This window comes from Manacus vitellinus, unplaced genomic scaffold, assembly GCF_001715985.3.
Source record: "Manacus vitellinus isolate BGI_N305 unplaced genomic scaffold, ASM171598v3 scaffold_1_pilon, whole genome shotgun sequence".
NCBI lineage: Eukaryota > Metazoa > Chordata > Aves > Passeriformes > Pipridae > Manacus > Manacus vitellinus.
The window spans coordinates 12,522,588-12,544,294 of record NW_021939396.1 but is presented as its reverse complement, the minus strand read 5'-3'; the positions used below and the strand labels follow the sequence as shown (position 1 = coordinate 12,544,294).

Sequence of the window (21,707 nt, the reverse complement as noted above, 5' to 3'; positions counted from 1 at the left end):
GGTGCATCTGTCCAAGCCATGGGCTTCCAGTTTCTCAAGAGAATGATGTGGGAGGCAGTATCAAAGGTTTACTAAAGTCCAGTTAGAAAACATCCACAGCCTTTCCCTCATCCACTAAGCAGGCTGATGGTTCAGTGATATGTAGTTGCTTAGTAGTGTTCTCACTGCTTTAAGACTGGACCTTAGCTTAATACTTATTCTATTTTCTGAAAACACATACTTTCAAGACTTCTGTTATTCTTTAAAATAAAAAATTATCCTCAAACACAATTACTTTCCTTGAAAAATTTTCAAAGTACATTTGAATGCAACAATGCACTCTGTTAGAAGCAGTAAGATAAATGTGTTGCATTTTTTGGTCACTTTTAACATTTGACCAATTTCATAGGCTACTGCTAAGTAAGTGAAAAGTCAAAGTAAAATATTCTGGATAAGTCTTCGGACTAATTAAAGGGACATGAAAGACACAGAAAGCCCAAAACTGGCAACAGTACATACTGTTTTCTTCTGGGGAGTGGGAGAAAGTATTTTTCGGTCCTTAGAGAAAAAAAAAAAAAAAGACTAAAAGAAAATCTTAGGAAGTGCAAAACTCTTGTCTAACTACTAATGTTGTGATTGCTTAAGGCATGATCTTGCCGAGCTTGGAATGGGCTCTACTGAACCTCAAAACACAAGCTACAGGTTTTTTAAGAACAAAGGTGTGTTTGCAGTACTGAGACAGTATTATGGATCAGGAAAATGTAGGAGGAATAAAAAAGTCAGCAGTTTGCTATTTAAGGGGATAAACCCCAGTTCTAAAGCTAAGAAACAAGCTTCTTTGTTCTATGTTCAAACAGCTGATTTATAAGCAATTGCGAATATTCAAACTAGGAAGCTGTGGACAGAGGCCAAAAGAGGAAAATGCTATTGCGGGAAAACCAGTGGTGTGACTCAGAGGTCAGTGAGACAAGCTGATCTTTCTGAAAGATATTGTCATTCACCCTCCAAGGATAACTTATTTTTCTCAGCAGTTTAGGAATTCAAGATTGAAAGATTTTTATAAGACTTATCAGAACTGTAATTTGTTTTCAGTAGACTATGAAGTGTAGGAATTCAGTCTTTATGGTAAGTTTGAACAACATGTGCACTATTTTCAACAGGTCTTTCCACATTCATCATGTATTCCTCGAGCATAAATACTCAGGTAAATAAGTTTACAGTAAAATAAATGCATACAGAAATCACTATCTAAGAAAGTTTTACCACATTCTTATGATTTCTGCTACTATTCTAAAGGTATTTAATCTTCAAAGATCAACTTTTCTGTGAAATTTGTCCTCAACCAAAGCATATCTGAAGTGTTTTGAAGGGACAGGTGGCTGTCCCAACTATCTGATCTTCCCCTCTATCAAAAGTTGCCACTCTTGTAGCTATGCTGCAAAAGACAGGTACTTATGGTTAGTTTATGAGTTTGCACGGTAGCTTAAACTGCTGGCAAAGCCAGTTTTGCCCTGGTACATTGAGCCACAGAGCCATGGTGCTGGCACAAGCCCTGTCCTAGTACTGTTGCCCTGGAGGTGGCATTCCTCAGGAGCAGCAGAGGGAAGCTGGGTCTGTAATGAGTTAGCTTAACCAGAGGATTCCTGCCTGAGCCTTGAGTGAACTAATCAAAGATCAATTAATCTCAAAGACTAAGTCAGGGTGAATTTCTAAAAGCATGTTTCTAGAACACAAGTTTTACTGTCAACATTGGCCCTGAATGCATACTCTAAATCTTCCTTATATCCCTCAACATCTCCAGTCTGTTGCTGTTCAGCAACCCACACTGCTTCTCATCTATGCCAAAAGTTTGATAAAACTACTGAATTCAAAATTAACAATTGACTTTTTTTTCTATTAGCTCAAAATGTATGAGATGCTTTTTTTTATATCCAATCTGTGCAGTGCTCAGATCTTCTAAGTCCATTTTCTGTTGACAGAGGGGAAAAGTGCATGAATAAACTCACAGGGACACATAAGCTGGCACGTGAAGCTGGCTTGGAGTTCCCACTCCTCCTTGATATAAAAGAGTGGGGTTTAACCCAGAACATTTCAGCCATCCACTTGGTAGCTGTACCACTGTGGTGTCTGTGAACTACAGACTGGGAAGGGAGGAAGCAGCTGGTGAGCAGTGGGATTCCCTCTAAAATTCCTGCCAACACACTACAAATTTACACCCTTTGGATAATATCAATCCAAGGAAGGAATGAAGTCTAGTTTTCAGGATATAAGAGAAATTATTAAATTAACTTACACTTTACGTTATTGCTAGGCCTAGGGCGAATTCGCCCTAAAGATCCAGGCAACAAAATGATGTCATCCACATTAGTCAGATAGTTGCTTAAAAATTCAGTTCTTTCACAAGTAGTGTCTTCCATTCCTGCAGAAGGAAAATGCAAAATTTATCCAGCCTGAAAAAAACCATATTTTCCAGAACAGAAAAAAAAAAAAAAAAGACCCCAAACACCCTATATATTATTTTGGATGACTAATCTTGTTCTTTACAGCCATCTAATTCCAACATAATACACTGGTAGGAGTCAAACTGGGAGTGATCTTAGCACTTGCTTAAAAAAGAGAAATACCAGTCTCAGAGTCGTAGAAACAGTCACCACATATACCATGTGTGCACTAACACAACTCCAAATTAAGCTCATGGAAAAATCAAAGTCTGTTTCTAGTTTAGTGTACTAGTTTGGGGATTATTTCTTTTTAAACAAACGATTTTAAGAGAAATACACAAAAGGTATTGTCTGTTGGTGGTCTGTTCTAAGGCAGCTGCAGATAAACAATTTTTTCCTGCCGCCATTTGTGGCGGGGAGGAATGTGTTGCCAGACACAGAAGGTTCTCAGCACAAAACTGCCATCTCTGGAAATCCTTCCCACCCCTTACCCTTCTCTCCCCACAGCCAGAAAGGAGGCATATGCCATTTTATTGCTGATATTAGTGGTTCTTGTGAGATTCTCACGAACAGAACAGGACCTTTGGTGGCATCGCTAAAAAAGTTGTATAAAATCAGGTTTCTCTCAAATATGGTTGTGTTTTTCTATAATAAAATTCTTTTTCTTTTTGCCTTTGTTTATACTTACTACTTCTTATATTGTAAAGTTTCTTCTGATGTCTGAAAGAATGAGACCTACCAAATAATATCTCCTCTTTTAGGTGGCTCTCCATCTGACCATGAAATATCTTTTTACTTCCTTTCTCCATTATTTTGATAACTTTTCCATCCAAGTTGAACACGGTCTCCTAAAGATATTCCAGTCTTTCTCCTGGTTGGATAATTTGACCCCCTAATTGCCATGGAAATTCCTTAATCTAAAGTCCTACTTCTCTCCTCATGTACAGGAGAACAGGGCTTTTAAATATTTTCCTTCCATAAAAACTGACAGAAAGATTACTCTAGGCACATTATAGCCTTCCAAAACATGCAAGAAGAGCTGTGCTTGGAAGTGATATCAGAAATGCCAAGATTTAAAAAGCTTTAAGTGAAGATGTAAATACCCAGATCACTGTTATAAAAGTCCTCCAATGACAATTAACAGGTGAGCTGAGTGGCCAGTCCACACCAACTGCCTCATTTGGGTGTGTTAAACTACCAGAAAAAAACCCAGCACAAAAATATTTTAAACAAAACTTTCATTTCACTTATTATATCTACAGTTACATTGCTTAAGCATTTATTAACTGATAAATATTATAGTTTAAAATTTACCATGATCTCCAACAAATATGACATTGACACATCGATGTAGTTTCAGCTGTTTCAGACCATCCATTAGTTGTCCTACTGTCTTGTCAATCTCTCTCAGAGGATTCACCATCATCTGTATAAATATGCAGAAAGAAAAAAAGAGTTAATTCTGTCATTGCCATGTTCCTACTACTACAATGGTGGTCCTTTGGTAAAACTCTGGTAGGAGTAACCATCCAGGTCAAGAGGGAAAGCCTTGGCTGAGCTGTTACACCCACAACTATCATACCATTTCCTTTTGTATATCTGCAGCACGATTTCATCATGAGAAAGCCCTGTTGAGGTGATGACACAAGACAGCAAAAGATCTTTATGGCTGATCCTGGGCGTCCAGTGAACATGTGTACAGTTGGTAAAACCACGTATAGAGAGTAGGAAAGCACACATGACTTTGGGGTTCAGTTCGCTTCTTATAAATAAAGAACAGTATTTTTAAAAGGTTATTTTATGTGAATGGTTTAGTCAAAGCACAAACATGAAATGAAACTTTGGACTTGGGATTCACATGCCAAGTCACTTAATGAAATTCACTTCAAAGGACATCTGATACTTAGACGACAACATGCACGTCACTTGAGCAGCACATGGGGCTCAGAGGGAACGTTCTTCAGCTTCAAAGCCAAGAGTTTCCAACAGCTCAAATGACAGTTCTGGCCAAATCAGCAGCAGGCCCCAGAGGACACAGATACAATACTGTGATTTCTTCATTTAAGTTTCTTTTTCATTAAGAAAAAACCCAGAAAACAGCAGGATACGGGACTGTGTTTTCAGCTTTAAGAAAATCAAATATTTTTTACCAGATGGCACAGAGGAGGGAAAAGTCAGATTTTTAGGCAGAAGACTCAGATTTTGTTTTGATTTTGAGAAGAAAACATTTGTTGTCACAATATGGCAACTTCTTCCTCATTTGTCTGTTTGATTTGGCTGATCCAAGTATCCACAATAAAAAGTCCTCCTAGTGACAAAAAGAATTATAACAAATTGTGGATGAGAAAAAACATAGATTTTGGCAGAATTTTCCAAAATAAACACCATGTTAGTGTGACCCAGAAAGATATGGTTCAGAAATTCTCCCTCTGCCTGAGTCATTAAGAGATACATTTTAGACGAGTCTGATAGGTTATAAGATGAGATAGGAAATATCAACTCCAATGTGGCACTATAAATACACAGAGAAGTGACTTATGAGAGAAGGAGTCACAGTGGGGAACAGAAGGAACAGTTTCTGCAACATATGGAAGCAGTTCAGTCAAAGGGTGACATTTTGAAATATTTTAATTGAGGAAGGCCTAAGTAGTCACTTTAGTAAAAACTTTGGAACATTCAAGTTCAGAAAAAAAGAAAATTGTCTATTTCAACATTCTTCCACTCTCAAATAAAAAAACTTCTTCAACAAATGGGAATTTCATTTTTATGAAACTATTTATACAATGTCAATCATGTAAGAAAATAAAACGTTTACTCAGAATTCAAAGCTTATTCAAGAAAGCTGGAAATCCATAGAATCATCAAATATACTGAGCTGGAAGGCACCTATCAGGATCACTGAGTCCACCTCCTGGCCCTGCACAGGACACCCCAAGAATCCCACTATGTGCCCAAAAGCATTGTCCAAATGCTCCCTGAACTCTGTCAGGCTTGGTGCAGTGACCACTTCCCTGGGGAGTCTCTTCCTGTGCTCAACCACTCTCTGGGTGAAGACCCTTTCCCTAACATCCAACCTAAACCTCCCCTGACTCAGCCCCATGCCATTTCCTCGAGTCCTGTCACAAGAGTGAAGAGATCGGTACCAGATGGATTTTCCATTAATGTTTACTTTTGTCAGCAGGCTTGAGGCTTCTTTTAGAAATAATAATGATAAAAAAACCAGAGCAACAATAATTACAGAGATTTCAAGTGAAGGTAATTTTTTTTAGCTACTCTCTTCAACAACTTGATCTCCTCTTACAGCTCACATTCTTTTGCAGATGTAGCTTTCAAAAAGTTACTGGCAAACAAATAGAACTCTTGGATCCTTCTTCAGTTGATATGTTAATATCAAGGCTTTGGAAGACTGTACAGAAATATTTTAGCTTTCAAGATGTATGGATCTCTAAGATGATGCTACAATAAAGAGTTGGTAGCATTGTGAAAACATTGCCACAAAAAAAGATACTGAGAAGAACGCTTAAAGCTTCTTGTAGAATACTGTGGAGTGTCAAGGTTTTTGTTTCAAGCTTAAAGGAGAAATATGTAGGTTGTTTATTTAAGAGTTTTTTAATTATTTAGTTAAATTTCTGAAATGAAAATAATACTGAAGTAGTCTATAACCCCTCCTAGTGTGTTAGTTAGTGCGAGGTGAAGAAAGATCGTACACTAAGGAATACCCTTTTCATCCACTTGCATTTCTTAATAAAGCAATTTCTATTTGATGTTTTCCTTGTGAAAACAGAGTAGTGCACCATCTCTATTGCAAATACAGCATTCAGAAATCATGTAATCAAGAATCCCTTACCCTCCAAAGTCACAAAATGTCTTTAAAATGTACATTTTTAAAACAAATGTTCTTTTCCTTTTAGATTTTACGAGTCACATTTTCCACAACCATCATGATTAGACATAAAATCTTGAATAATCACTATGCTCCTATGAGGTGGGAGTTAAGGAGTCTACAGCCTATCGCAGAACTTGTAATAGTTCAGAAGGGTTAGCAACAGTGGAATTGTCTTCCTGGGGATTTATCTGACATTGCCTCCAGCTGATGGCTGGATTTAAAAATATTAAGGGATTATAAAGACAACTCTCCCTAATGCAAACAGTCTGAAATAAGAAAAACATAGCTCCCAGAAGGCTTGGTCTGGTTTGGCTGCTTTCCTTTGGGTCCTTCAGTACATTTAGAAAAGTTTTGGCTGCAAAATCCCAACCTGAAGCATGGAATGAACTCCCATGTTGAAAAAAATAAAGACAACGCAGTGCCTAAAAAGTGGCACCTCCATCATAAATTTTTGGAACTTACTTTCTTCCGACGAGTTTCCGTAGAATATTGATCCACTCTATGTACTTTTCTTCTTTTCTTTGGAGCTGCAACTGGTCTTTCCTGTCTCCTCTTAGGAGGAAGCTTTCTCTTAGGTCTCTTAGGCGGAGTAAGAGGGGAGCCATAACTACTCTCCTGTACTGGCAGGGAGAGATGTCTGGACTCAGAAAAAAAGCCTGTCTCAACTCACATCAGATAGTAAAGCTATGTGTGCCAGATAATTCTGAAGCATAAATGCTCTAGCCTTTTCAAAAATTTAGGCTTGTGGACAATTTAGGATCTGTCCCTCTTTAAGGAGGAATCCACCAAATTGTACTGAAAGCAGAGCAGTTACAAGAGCAGACAGCATAAAAGCAAATTAAATTGGTGTTTCAGAAGATATGTGGGGCTTCTGGCTTTGAAAATATATAGTTATATGGGGGGTGTTAGTTATAAGATATTAATCCATTAATATTATAAAAAATTAGGTAAACAATTTCAATTAAAGCAAAATTCATTGCACACCATTTAATAAGTGTCTGGGGATAGAGTGCTGATGGAAATGCAACATTTCACTTGAATGATGGCTTAGGTATGAGTATTAGAGCCTGTTCAGTCTAAATGACTTCTGCAAGGTTTCCCACACCCACTTTTTGGCTGAATCAGTGACACCAAGTACCTTCATCCGTGCCATTAGCAGGTGCCACTATCGTGTGCCAGACCTTGTAACCCACCGAAATCACCAGAACCTACTCTTTGGGGTCTGCAGATCAGAGCTACAAAGGTGAGACAGTTAGAATGCAGCTCGTATCCTTCAAATCAGCCAGGCAGGGCACATTAGTGGCAGCGCATGAGAAGTCTGCCCTGCTACCTGCCTCATTACCAGCTCCATGGCAATTTCGAGAATTTAATTTCTTAGCACTTTCAGTGTGGCATCTCATTGGGTATTGTTATTGTTCATAACGCACAACTACCTGGGACAGACTTAAGGAAGGAAAAAAAAATTATAAAAGTTAAAAAAAAGGAGATATAGCTAGAATAAACTATTGTCCCATTAATCAGCTTGCTTGTAATTTTAAACTCTCCTGCTCTGACTTTAACACAAGTCACAGGCTCCTGGCACTGCTCAGATGGTGTGTGAAGTGCTGACAGGTGATGCCTACCAGGAGATAAACTGCAATATGCTGTGTGTGACAGAGTATGCTGAATGGGCTTGAGAGGAGTTGGAGATTTACGATGTTATTTAACTTCTATGTACTTAGGTAGCTTCTCACAGTTGTTCAGTTACAGAGCTACATAAACAGGGAAGGGGAGGAAGGGGATGTTACCATCTGCCATGCTGTTTCATTGCTTCCAACGCAAGCAGCTGGAAAGGAGATTCTAGTCCAGTCTCATTCGTCTTTCTCCAGAAAGGCATTTTAATAAAGCAGCACCAGAGTTTTCTGTTTTTAAAATGCTTCAAGCTTTGTGCAGTCCTGATGAGAGGAGCGGCAGGGAAAGGAAGGATTCTCATTTTACTGTCTCTGAATCGGCCCAGACAGAGCTCCACAATGCCAGAAAACGCGAGGTCTGAACACTGAAATGACTGTCTCAAGACAGCATGTTAGAGGAGCAGCAGAAATGGCTTAGCAGTGCCAGATTTCGATGTATTTTAGAGCTCTTATGGTAGTATATTTCTGGAATATTTTATGTAAAAAAAAAAAGTTAGCTAGGAGGAAAAAAAAAAAAAGCCAAGTTCTTATTAACCAGCCAAATCTTAGTCTTGCTTGAGAAGAGTCATAACAGAGTTATGGAGGAGGGAAACAAATCCTTCCCTGCTTACAGAAGGAAACTGTAACATCACAAGGGTAACTAGCCAGCCAAAGCTCTGCTTCTTGACCCGGATGGACCAACCTACCAGAGTTCAACTGCAGAAGCACAGAGGGAAAGAAAAAAAAGCAGAAGTAAATCAAAAGCAAGCATATATTTTATATGTCCCATAACTGCTCCTGGAAACATAATGGAATCCACTGAAATACTAAAAATAAAACAAAAAACAAAACACCAAACGAACAAACAAACAAAAAACCAAAACCAAACAAACCCACCACAAGACAAAAAAACCCCAACCAAACCTAGACAACCAAGTCATTTACACTGAACTTCATGTTACAGTACATGCATAGTTACACTTGTGTACACTAGCCATAATATCAATTCCATTTACCTAAAAAACCTTGGCAATTCACCAAAGGTTTATGTGTCTCTAAGTCCCTTTACTTCTAGTTTTTAAGACACTCTGCAAATATGATGTTGTGTATGTCCTGGGAAGCTCTGAGTGCCATCTGCTGAAGCCTGGAAGCTGAAAACTATCAGTAATGGATGCCATTAGACCTTTAAGATTATATATTTAAAATATATTTAGAACGTTGTTTGGTATAATAAACTCTAATTCACTTTATTCTAAAGGAAACTTGTAAGATTTGGAGGTTTTCAAGATATAAAACTATTTCTCAAACTACTACAGCCAGAAAAATTCAGCATAAAATATTCACTCTTCAAAAGAAGAAATAAGAAGCCCATTTAACATATAACAGAGTCCTTATGAGCTTGTTTTCAAATGTTATTGTTTGGCTGATCTGCGTTTGCACGAATTAAAATGATCAGTACTAGTCCAGCTGTCTAAGTGCTGCCAGTATCATAGAAGAAAAGAATGATTTCACAGGGAGGTCACACTTTCAGTATATCAAGGAAGTAGCCAAAAGGGATCCCTTGGAGGACTTTCTTCCAGCTGGTGTATGTAAATTTCATAGCTCCTAAAAGTTACACTGAAAGCAGTGTCAAGAGAAACAATATAAAATACTTCCTAGCTTTTCAATCCTGAAACCAGGCCCCTCCCAAACCTCAGCATCTGTATACTTACACAGCTGTATTCACTTACTTAAATTTCCATTCACAAAGTTAGCTCCACTGTTTGAACTGCAAACCCATCTAAGTTCTGCCAACTCATCTGTTCTCAATTTGCTAAAAATCAATTTCACAGTCTTCTTGTGTTTAATGCAAATGACATAAAACTAGTTTTTTTGCAAAAGTTTCATAAGCTATTAATTCACACTTATTAAGAGGCTAAGCTTTGCCTTGCAATTAGAGATCAACCTTCAGATAACTGTAGAGAAGAGCCCCCAAACAGTAAGAATCTTTGGAGGCTTTTTCTTTTTATAGTGACTTTTCCTACAATGAACACTTTCCTAACTTCACTTTTTAGACTTTTACAATTAACCTGAAACTAGATTGCCATATTGGATGTTAAACTGGTTTGTTAAACACTACAATTTAAAGAACAATTTTAATGTCATCATCTTAATATTCTCCTTGAGGTCCATGGAAAAAGCTCTGCAACCCTGTTCAGAAGGAGGTGGTTGTCTCCAGATAAATAAAATTAGAGTTTTCAGTCATAAGCTGCATATAGTAATTGTAACACTTCAATAAGAGGAATTATAAAGCATTATTGAGAAATATATCACTGAATCAGAGAGCTCTCATTACTGATACCTTGCCTAATTGAATCAGACATAGCTCTTGTTTTGAGCCAAATGACAACATGGACACATATCCTGCCTGTCAATTTAACAGGAGTGTTGGTAGGTCTTAACCACCCCTTATCCAGAAAAAGGACCGCTTCCCTCCATCCACTATGGTGTTTCAGCACTGGTTTGCAATAATTCCTCACACCCGCTGTTCTCGGCTCAAACTGCTCCAACAGGGATGTTACCAACTGCAACTTCATAACTGCTGCAAACTATTTCAACAGCCCAAATAACTCAAGCATATTAAAAAATACTAATGTTGCTTCCCTTCGCTCTCTTCTCCAGTCAAGAAACAGCTACCAGATGTATACAAACAAATACGAAACTACTGCTGGGTCCCTGGCTGCTCAAGGAAATTTGTATTGCCTCCCAAGATGTACACTCCTGATACACTTCTCACTTTTCAAAGATTTGCAAACATTTGTTTGCCCTTTGAAAAGCTTATATAAACACTCCTAAAGTCTTGTGATGGGAATCTGCAGACATACATTTGCACTGAAACTAGGGGACCTTTGCCAGATGTCAGAGATTATTGGAAATGCCAGATCCCAGTCACACGAAGTGGGATATCTGAGTACAGAATTTACTTTCCCCTCCTCACAAATCCCAGGCAAATGCATCATTTTTAAGTTCTTGTCAGCTGGACAGTGCTGGCAGGGAAACAGTACCCATCAGTCACAGTCAGCTCTCTGAAGTCAAACAAGGAGTTAAACTATTGCAGCATGTTGCAGATAATTTTTCATCAAAACGCTTTATGGTGATTCAAAACTTTCTTCAAACTCAACAGTATGGTCCTGAGGGAACAGTATTGGCAAAGCTTTCTGAAACCCTGTAGGGCCTATATGAAACTGGAACTAGCAGCTTTTTACAGTTCCTGACAGACTGGAATTATTACTTTGTCTACTGCAGGCTATCAGCTTAAAGAAAGTTTTTTTTCTGCTCTGCAATTTTCCTCAATATTTTCTGCATTATATTTTAATTGCTTTTAAGAAGGACAAATTGTTAGAGAAAAGTCAAATTATGCTGTTGCACACAAACATACTCCTGTCTTTGCCAAATCTTTTCTTTTGCATAATCATATCACACATGGGCAGTTCCTTCTCCCAGAAGTGAATCTCACATGATAAATCCTTTAAACAATAACTTTGTTTTCTCTTGCAGAGGGGATTCATGCTGCAGAAACAGGTGGGAAAAAAGTTGCTAAAAATGCTACTCCTGAGCAGCATTAATTATTCAAAAACCAAGAATTTGAGAGACCTGCTTTTTCTGCAGAAAAAAATCTGTACTAACCTCTGAATTGAAAGGACCATATCTGTGGCCAGCAGCATCTGGTTGCTCAGAGTAGAAAGCATAAACATAAGGCCTGAAAGGAAGAAAGGTCTTGGTCAGGTTAGCTTTCCTTCAACAACACAAAAACATGGGCCTCCTAGGTCAAGTCAAGTCAAGCCAACTTTCCAAAGAGACTTATCTTTATGGAAAAAGAACTGTTTTTCAGTCATACAATCACAGAATCATTTAGCAGTCCTTTGTTTCCATGGTATAATTAAGCACCTACTTGTTTTGCAGCTTTATTAAATCCAAGAACACACAGAGGGAGGCACATGGGGTACCATCTGAGGACACACACTCATTCTAAGTCTTGTAGGAGAAATCACAACAGCAGCTCGCCTGAGCTTTGCAGCCAGCAGCGTGTGGGAAGTTGTGCACTAAACCCCACTCATAATTAAAATCTTAACATTTTCCTAGTGCTCAGTGTCCAGTTCTGCAAATGCCATTGTCTGTAAGGTTGTTAAACTATATTAGGCTCAGTAGGATAAGAACAATCCAAGCTAATCCATGCAACTACATGTTTTTTGATAAGAAATAAATTCATACCATACATTTATTTGGAAGAATAAAACTGACGATGGGGAAGAGCTAATATTGGAAAACAAAACAACAAAAAAAACACCAAAACAAACAAAAAAACCCCTAAATACCCAAAATCTTCCACTAAACACAAAACTCAAACAAATCCTTAAATCAGTGATAGCCTGTAGCAGACAAAAATTATTTTTGGAATTAAATTTCTCCTTGTTCTTCCAACTACCTCTAAGGAGAAGACAAACTAGCAGTTATCCAACAGCGGATGACAATAAGTGAATTACCTTTCATTGTCTGGAAGGGTTAGCCACTGCAGTATTGTTAATATTCTGCGCTCATGGGGGATGACACTAGACCACAAAATACAGAAATATACCTTGTTATCATAGGATACAGAAAGCATCAACAAAACTTTGTTATGAACTGATTCTAACAAATAAAATAAAACATAATAGTGTAATTTGATTTTAGCATGATGTATCTTCTTTGTTGCTTAATACCGATTCTTAATTTGCAGACAGAATCAGATCAGATCTCCTGAATGTCCACATACTCCAAAAGAAAGATGAATAGAATTTTGTAACTGCACTCAGAACTCAAGGCAGTAAATCTAACATAAAAGTGAACAAAGATCCATTCTGGTAGCTTTAACCCAGATGAACCTTTTCTTGCGCACAATCGTGCAGCCATTGGATAGCCAACATGAGTAAAAACCATTACATTACTCACATCGGTATAGGTTTAAATGACCATCCTGCTCTGGTAGTCTTGCAGACACTGGACAAGTTCTCACAGACTTAACAGTAACCAAACTGAGGGCTAGGCTGGTGTAAATCAGAATCAGTAATCTGAAACATCAGGCCATCAGCACGATGATTTGCATAACTATGACAACTTCTCACTCTGCAGAACAAACACATCCTGTTTACTGTTTGTATAGTGATAGCCATTCTCACTTGGCTGCTGAGGCCAAGCTCATGCTATGAATATGACTAACCATATAAACAGCTGTTAAAACTCCAAATATCTTGGTCATCTTAGAAAAACTATGCAGGTCAGTGAGCACAGTTATTTTAATACAATAGCATAGTCAGTCCAGATTCCATTAGATCAATAACAGAATCCCAAGACAGGAATCAAAGACAACCATCAGAGCAACCACGCTGAATTGAATTCAGCATTCTTTGGAAACATATGACAGAGAAACAGAGATGTCAACAGCCATTTGGAAATACATTAATTTTTAATGCCTTTTAAAAAAACAGTGGCCTCAGTCTCCAACAACATGGAGAACTTTGAGTTGTAAAAACAACTATAAAAATGAGAATTTATGCTAAAATTTGCAAACAAGGCAATATTTTAAAGTGCAATCATAATCTTGGGTACTGCTCAATTTTTATGTTTTTATTAATTTTGCAATATGAAAAAAAAATCCATCATTGCAATTAACTAATTTCTGACTAAAATCTTTTTTAACAATTCTGTTTTTCTAAAAGAATTCGCTTGAAAATTCTCCCCAAAAACATTCTATGTTCCAAACTAAATAATACCTACGCATATATATTTAAGGCATATATATTTCTTTCATACATGAAGTGGCTGTCTCACTCCTTTACTATTGCCATTCATATGGCATATCCTTGGTTACCTTCTGTAACATTCTATATCCCCAAGCATGCATTGGCCAGGGTGTTTATGGAGATTATGTAGCTATAGAGCTTAGGAATCACATTGATCTCTTTGGTTTGTAGAGCACCAGAGTGAAGCTCTGTCAGAAAATCATCTTGCAAACCTAGTTTTATATTCTGTCCATATGATATGATATTTAGAGTAGTAAAGAGTATTATGCAAAGGCAAATTATATAAGGCAAATCCCCTTATTGTTTCAATCATGCACTTTAAACCTTTGCTCCTGCGAACCTGCCACTAAAACGTAGTGGAGAGACTGATCCATATGAATTCCTCAGAACTCAAAAATTATCAAAATGCATTCATTTTTGGTTGTAGCTTTAGTTGGGATGAGGAAAAATAGGTTGGAATCATTAAACAAAAGAACAAACAACAAAGATCCTCAGGGTTGTCTTTTAAGAAAGAGAAATTGGATATCTTACTCAAAGGTCAGACTGTGTTGTAAAATGAATGAGTCAGGCCTTTGAGTCAAATAGGCCGGTGATGTCAGCTAACAAAGAGGACAGTAAGAGTCTTCCACTCTCAGAGGACTTGGAAACATTGCTAGCAATACTAAGGAGGCAAAAAACCACACTGTGAAATGAAAATAATTTTTCACAAAATTACACATTTTTTCTTCAGACAACTGCTAAAGATCAGTGCATGAATCTAAAGCAGCAAACTGCAGCATCAGCTTTAGTCATCAGAAACATCGAACAAATGAAACTACAGAGGGTTACAGGTACAGTCTCTAAGCTACCAAATGCTTAGAGAAAGGAAAACAACTTAATAAACACTTACATCAAATTAATTCCGAGTTATTAGTTAAAAATCTCCAGAAAACAGAGGAACTTACATAGACCAGAAGAACGTGCCAGCTTTCACCCCTTGTTTGGCTGCAGTAATCCAAATCTAATGAGGAAAATATAAGAGGATTAGAGTGCACTCAGATCTTTAATGAATCTCTGAAATCAAAAGAAAATGTTTTCAAGACACATTCTTCTACCCTGAGCCTAGAAGTGGAAATTGCAGTTTTCAGTCTGCGGTCCTAATTTGAAAATGTGGATTGACTAGACTGTGCAAACTCTGCTGCAGTGGGTCAGCTGCTGTGCTGCAGACTTTCACCCCTATATCTTTATGTTGCTTTTAATTGAAAGTACTAAGATTCACGACCAGGAATTCCTCCAGTATATAACTTAATTTTCAAAACCCAGTCATTACTAATCTGACCCTTTTAATGTTCAGCTGTTCAGGTTTTGGAGGATACTCAGTTAGAAAGGAACATACCTTAAACACTAATCAGTGTCTGCACAAATGTCCCTCTTCTCCCATATTCTACCATCAGTAGCCATCAACAGAAAATGTGTTAGAAAAGAGCACACAAAAAAGGGAGAAGACAAGTCAGCAGGTGTTAAGAAAGCAGAGAGACACACCTTCCTCCACAGATGTTTAAGAATTTTTTGAGCTCACCCCACATGGTGATTGATGGAAATGACAGAAAAAATCTCCATGAATTTTTTAACCCTTTTTTCAATTTTTCAATGCTCATAAATTTTTCTGGCTATAAATCAGTTTGTACCAGAAAGTTCCACAATGTAGTCACAAACTGTAAGAGCGAATTTCTAATTTTGTTTGGTTTAAAGCCTGCCAGTTTCTCTGGGGTTAGGGTACTGTTCTCATACTTTGAAAACAGGTTACTAATCTTTCTCTTCCCATTTCTGTGCAACATTCATGATATTCCCCTCTATTTATTCCTTTTCAAACATGACTAGTCCTGGTTTGTTTGATCTTTCTGTTACGAAAGCCATATCATACCCCTGGTTATCCTCATCATCCTTCTCTTACTGCCTCACTTCACCCTCTTTCTCTTTTCTATCCTATGACTCTGCACAAAGCAGGGGAATGAGAATGTCCATACATCAGAAAAGTCCACAAGGGAAAGCAAATAATATGAGTTTGTAGCCCTACAGAACTAAATCTCCCTCTTGCAAGGAACTATCCAAGTTATCTCAAAACTCATTTCTAAAGTGACAATGGCTTAAAGGCCAGCACTGTCTATAAAGCTAGATTATTTCTTTCTGTTATTTATGCATACTGCAATGTATCTGCTTCATGAGGGGTTAAGACAAAGTGGACTTCCCTTACTTAATAATTGCAAAATCTTTAGTTGACTTTAAATCCATTCTTTGAAAGTGCATTCTAAGTCACTCTACCTTGTTTAAACAGGCACTTGTAAACTGTTATCTGGACATGCATTATTCATGTCATGCCTGAATTATTCACACATCAGTCTTAACTGAAATAAATTCAGCACGGTCTGATGAAAGATCATCTGCACAATGAGGCTATAGTTAACAGCTATTAAATTTGGATATTGTAATGTTATTTATGAGAAAATTGGTCTTGTTTGCCTTTCCAGTGCCCTGGACAGACCCCTTACCTCTCATCTCCTCCACCAAATCGTACCGGACTCAGTCCAGTTAAATTAAAATCACAGCTATAAAGGGTCATTTGTTTTCATTTTATTCTAAATTTTTAGTAATGAATCCTCTTTTCCGGGGAAGAATAATACATCTAGAGTAGCTCTATAGAAAAGATATTTTCCTAAATAATGCAGCAGGGGCAGAATGGTCACAGATTTGCAGCCCACTCTTCTCTGTTTTCAGGTGCTTCTCCTCAAAAATCTGATTTCAGGCTTTGTTCATATTAACATTCATTCAAGCTGTCACCAAACAATGAGTCCCCCAAACATCTCCCCCAGCCCCTCCAGCACAAGCCTTCCACCAGCACTATGGTTTGCACGGTGACAAGGATAACAAGACAATGTGTCTCCAAAGTAGCTGCCAAAAAAGGGGAAAAATGGCTTTGAATTTGTATAGGAATTTGGGGTTTGTGGTTGAATAACAGGGATATTGTTTTCAAAATCTCACAGGATACTCACCCCAAAAGTATGAGACAGAAGGATGCAAGTGAACAGGAGAGATGAGGACATGTGCCTACAATCCAGTAACCATGTCCACACACTGCAGTCAGAGGTGCAATTGCAATACAAGGATGTTTGTGCCATATAAATCAGCACAGGGTCTATAACTTCAGCCTGGCCCCTGTGTCTAACTAAGGCAGTTATTTGTTACATATTCTTTCTGTTTCCTGGTATTCCTAGGTGAAAAAGGACCCACACTTAAAGTAATTACATTTTTCTTTGCATTGCAGATTTATTCCTGGAGGAGAACCCAGTTATGGCAGAGAAAGGATGTCAAATACAAATTCGGCACAAGGTATGTCAGCTCAACTGCTGTTATGCTCTTTGGTCTTGCTCTGCTTGGAAAACCATTGACCCTACAGAGCTGGAAGAGATTTATTTTTCTTTGAAAGCATGTGTTCCTGCAAGTTTAAATAATTTTGCAGATATCTTTGGTAAGGTACCAACAAACTAAGTCCAGGGAATTCAGTGCTTGGATTTCACCATCTGCTAACTCTGCTTTGACTTTTTAGTCCTTTGGCCTACACAGGTCCAAACAGTCCAGTCTGCCTGTCTGGCTAAATGAGACCAGCCAAGTTCCACCCTCAGCAGCTGAAGACGTCCTGCACTGCTCCTGGCTGTTAGCACTCTGAATTTACCCACGACACTGTGAATTTTAGCCAATGATTTTCAAGTTGTGCCAAAAGACATCGTCCCTCTGGCAAATGAATAATTGGATCCTTCGTACATCGCCAAAGTAACCAGCACACCTGCGAGAAAGTGGTAGCTACTTTTTATTCATGTTGAGCATAGAGTGTGCTCCATGAATGTCACACGAAAACAGCATTCACGCTTTCTGAACTAGGAGCAATACACTTCTAAGAGCACTAAGGGCACTCAGACTGGCTTCAGAGAGGGAAAAGCTGCACCTGTCCTGCTCCCAGGTATTTCACCTCAGGAATGCAGCCATTTACATTGGCATTAACTGTTTGGATGAGTACACCTGTCTGCTGCACTTGAAATAAGCTCAGTAGCTAAGACAAGGATCTGTTAAGTCAAAAATCAGCAAATCAAAAGGCCCATATCTGTCCACAACATCTGAATGACTCCATTCTGACTTTGCCAGGCAGAGCCTGATTCAACTCAAAGTTACAACAAAACACTACTGGATCTCTGTCCTCCTTTGTTTTTTAAGGTGGGGGTGGGTGGAAGCCTTTGGTTTATTTAAACTCAAACTAAGAAAATTCAACACTATTTACCATCATACCTAAAAGCTGCTACTCGTAACAATACATTTGTAGAGGCATCTTTAAGCACACAGAGAAGCAGCAGTCACCCAGGTGGGAGAATTTCTATTTGCATTGAACAAGGTTTAAATCAAATATCCAGGGTTTTAGAGTTGTGACAGTTAGTGTTGATTAACCTAGTGGTAGCTATCTCTACCAGAAGTGCCCTTGGTTGCCCAGATGTATTAATGGATAGGTAAAATTAGACAACAGACTGTATCAGCTCTTAGGAGCACACAAGCACCCTCAGCCACAGGGTAGTAACTCCAGAGAAGAGTTAGCAGCAAACGCTTACTGCTGCCTAATCACCAGTGAACGTCTCTCACTGTCTTTAAATTAAACCCATCGTCTTTCAAGGCAGACTACAAGTCATAGGAGAGGGTAGGATAGAAGAAAAAAGTTAGCAGATGCCCTCTCAACTTTATCCATTCAGAACAATTGAAATTAAGACGCAAATAAGGGTTATTGTTCCATTTCCTCCCTGTTGCTTAGAGTCACAGACCTGAATTTAATTCATTCTAGATGTTCCAGTACTCAGCATGTAAATGCAATGTGTTATATACACTCTGTGGTTGGTCACATCAGTTTAGGTGACTTATAACGTTTACTGTGTTAGGTGACACCAGGTCTGTACCCTTTGTGAGCTTATGTTATTTGCCATATGTAAATACATTGACTTTAACTGTTAACGTATTAGAATTTTACAGTCAGATGTTTAACAGTGGTAGATGTCCACTCCTGGCTTGCATATGTGACAAGCCTTATTGTATTGCAAGCAGTATAAAGGCCGTATTTCTAAATTAATTTGCTTAAGCAGAGAGGAGAGGAATAAATATTTAAAAAAATAAGAATCAGAGATTAACCACTTTGTCTTCATGCCATGCCACGCCACAGGAAATCATCTAGCTTTTCCAGTGCAGAAAGACCTGCTAAATTATGCAATGACATTCAACCCTAGTACACTGGCAAATGTCCAAATAAATAATATACATGTTTTTATAAATATAAATTAAACGTATCCTATAAGTGGAATTACTTTTATTTTTATATCCTCTGTGTTGAATGACTACAATTGTCCTCCTTTATTTATGGATGAAAGAATACAAGGCTAAGCAATAATTTAGGTGTCAATGCCATATGGAACATGAAAGTCCAAATTTCTCCCTTCTTCTGACTGCTAGACACATTTGCACACAGATATTTCAAAAGGAGTTATTAAAGGCAGCTGCAGAATTTTCTTTTAAAAAGGTGCACAGAAAGTGGGACACCTCCCTAGTTTTAATCTCCCATGGGTAAACAAAGCCCATAACTTTGCAGAGGTTGCCCTGTATTTGTCACACTATGAAAGGACCATATCTTGGGTCAGGGCTGATGGGAGGGACGGCTCTGAAGTCCAGCCCTTGGGCCAGGTCATGCAAACACGCTCCCATTTGCCAAGTAGGGAAGGAGATTCCTGTCAGGAGCAGAGGAAGTGCATACACTCACTGCAGTGGAGAGTTGGTAATGCAAGAACAGAAAATCCTTTCCACAACCAGGCAAAGGTGGGAAAGGGGAAATCACAGCATTTCCCAGTAAAGAAACATGCACAAGACTGGTGCAAGAACGCAAAATTAATACCACTCCTGCACCATTTGCAATTTTTTCTGTCAACAAAGTAAAACGTGGAGTAGCCCCTTCCACACTTCTTACTCTCTATCAGGACATAAAGCTTCTCACAGATTTGGCAACTAAGCATTGCCTTCTTGCTCAGGAGAAGATTTTTGTACATGGAGCCTATTAATTAAATAGACAGACTCAAAGAGCCCTGTTGCTTGTTCATGGCTCAAGCTGTATAAAAAGAAATACTTATAAAACAGAACTACAAACATCTCTCTTTCTGCTTCCCCCACGGATCAACCAAGTGGCTGCAAAATGTGTTCAGGATGGAAGGGCACATGGATGACAGCTTTTTGAAGCTCCTTCTGTAATAGTTAGACAGGCAAAATCAACAAAATTCCAATAATGGTTTTATTCTAACTACTGATGTATAAATTTGGATAAAATCAGGAATATCAAGTTCAGATGCATGGTGTTGATGGCTAGTGTCTGCAGGCATACCTTTGCAGACTTTAAGGACACCTTCACAACCTGCTGTCACTTACTGGCCCCGTTTAAGGATTATCTCATCATCTCAAACTGGGCCCTTTTTGAAGGTTGTGGTCCTTAAAAGGTTGACAGTGGAAATAAAGCTACATACAATGCACCCTAAACAACCATCAATACTTTTATAATTATGATATTTCTGAAGAGCAAGACGTCTTCTGGACCCAAATTCGAATCCGAGCTGGTCTACCCTCTGAAGGAGCCTCTCGGTCCCCACTAACCACAGACCAGCAGTTTTATACCTTTCATCTGCTGACCTTGGCTTATTTCTAAGGATCATGAGAGACCACTAAAAAAAGTAGTGTATTGTCAGCAGTGCAAGCTTAAACTTACTACATCAAAACAAGACACGGAAAACTACTGCTTAACAGAAGCCAAAGGCAGCTGGGGCCTAATTTTAGTGCTTAAAGTTACTTGGGATGAAAACAGAATGTCAGTGTCATGAAAAATGAGCAGTAAACTTAGTTTCCCCCATGGGCCCTGATGCTCACCATTTCTGTGAGATGCTGTGGCAATATGAGGAGTGGTTTTGGAGCAGTTTCCTATGAAACGCTTTTGTTTTGAAAACATGGTGGTTTTAAGCTTATATAATAAATCAAGGTTGTATACTAAATGAGAAGACTGGATTTCAGAAAGTCCCACAACCAGCTACAGTACCCTGAAACACTTCCAAACTACTTTCTCCCCCTTCTCCTTTTCCTAATGCTATTAATTTTCTCATAATTCCTGGAGTAGAACCATTCGGATACTCATCTGCCAAATCACACTGATGTCCATGGTAATCTGGATGTTCCCCAGCAAAAGGCTGAGTATTAGAACAATGAAAGAAAGATGACCACACCCTCCACATTTTAATAAAGCCATATATGATAAGCTGGTCTTCAGGAGCAAGAAAGTATTTCAGAAATTATCACTGTTAAATAACATTCTGTTCTAGGCAGTTGTGATCATAATACAAGGCTGAGGGTCTCTGACACTCTTCTTACCTTCTTGGACAAAAAAATAATAATTCCAAATCCTGTGCAAACCACACACCACTCTGCAGTTTTTTACTGTACTTCAGTTTGAGACTCAAGATATAAAAAGAACCAGCTGAATATGTGATATGACAGACAAGACCTGATTTCCTTTCCTACCCCCTTAATTGTAATGTCTTGTCCTTCAATACCCAGCTATTTTTGACACTCTATGACAATGTCATATTTAAAGAAAATTATAAAAAGGAGTTAGAAACTAACTGTATCTAATCTATATGTATATATGGAGATAACTTCTCTTATAAAAGTCTGCAATCAAATGTGCAATTCTTCAACATGCAGAGAGAGTATCATTTATATCATATTTCTGCAAGAGATCTACCACCTCCTTACCTGGCTATTATGCCCTATCTGTCAGGTTTGCCAAACTTATGGATTTCCCTCATATTAAGTGTATGGGGTTTGAATTATAGCCAGC

The 21,707-nt window shown here is 38.3% G+C and overlaps 1 protein-coding gene across 6 annotated transcripts in view; it reads right to left on the bottom strand.

Annotated features, from left to right (window-relative positions):
• Nucleotides 1-21,707, bottom strand: part of ENPP2 (ectonucleotide pyrophosphatase/phosphodiesterase 2) — a 56,524-nt gene that overhangs the window by 18,560 nt on the left and 16,257 nt on the right. For 5 of the 6 annotated variants that reach the window (XM_018077265.2, XM_018077274.2, XM_018077282.2 and 2 more), the window contains exons 9-13: nt 14,719-14,774; nt 12,479-12,544; nt 11,622-11,694; nt 3,735-3,846; nt 2,273-2,398 (exon numbers count right to left, since the gene is read on the bottom strand). In XM_018077265.2, the coding sequence (XP_017932754.1) occupies nt 2,273-2,398; nt 3,735-3,846; nt 11,622-11,694; nt 12,479-12,544; nt 14,719-14,774 (433 nt within the window). Of the gene's footprint in view, nt 1-2,272; nt 2,399-3,734; nt 3,847-6,768; nt 6,922-11,621; nt 11,695-12,478; nt 12,545-14,718; nt 14,775-21,707 lie in introns of all 6 variants that reach the window. The other variant, XM_018077305.2, reaches the window with a different exon arrangement.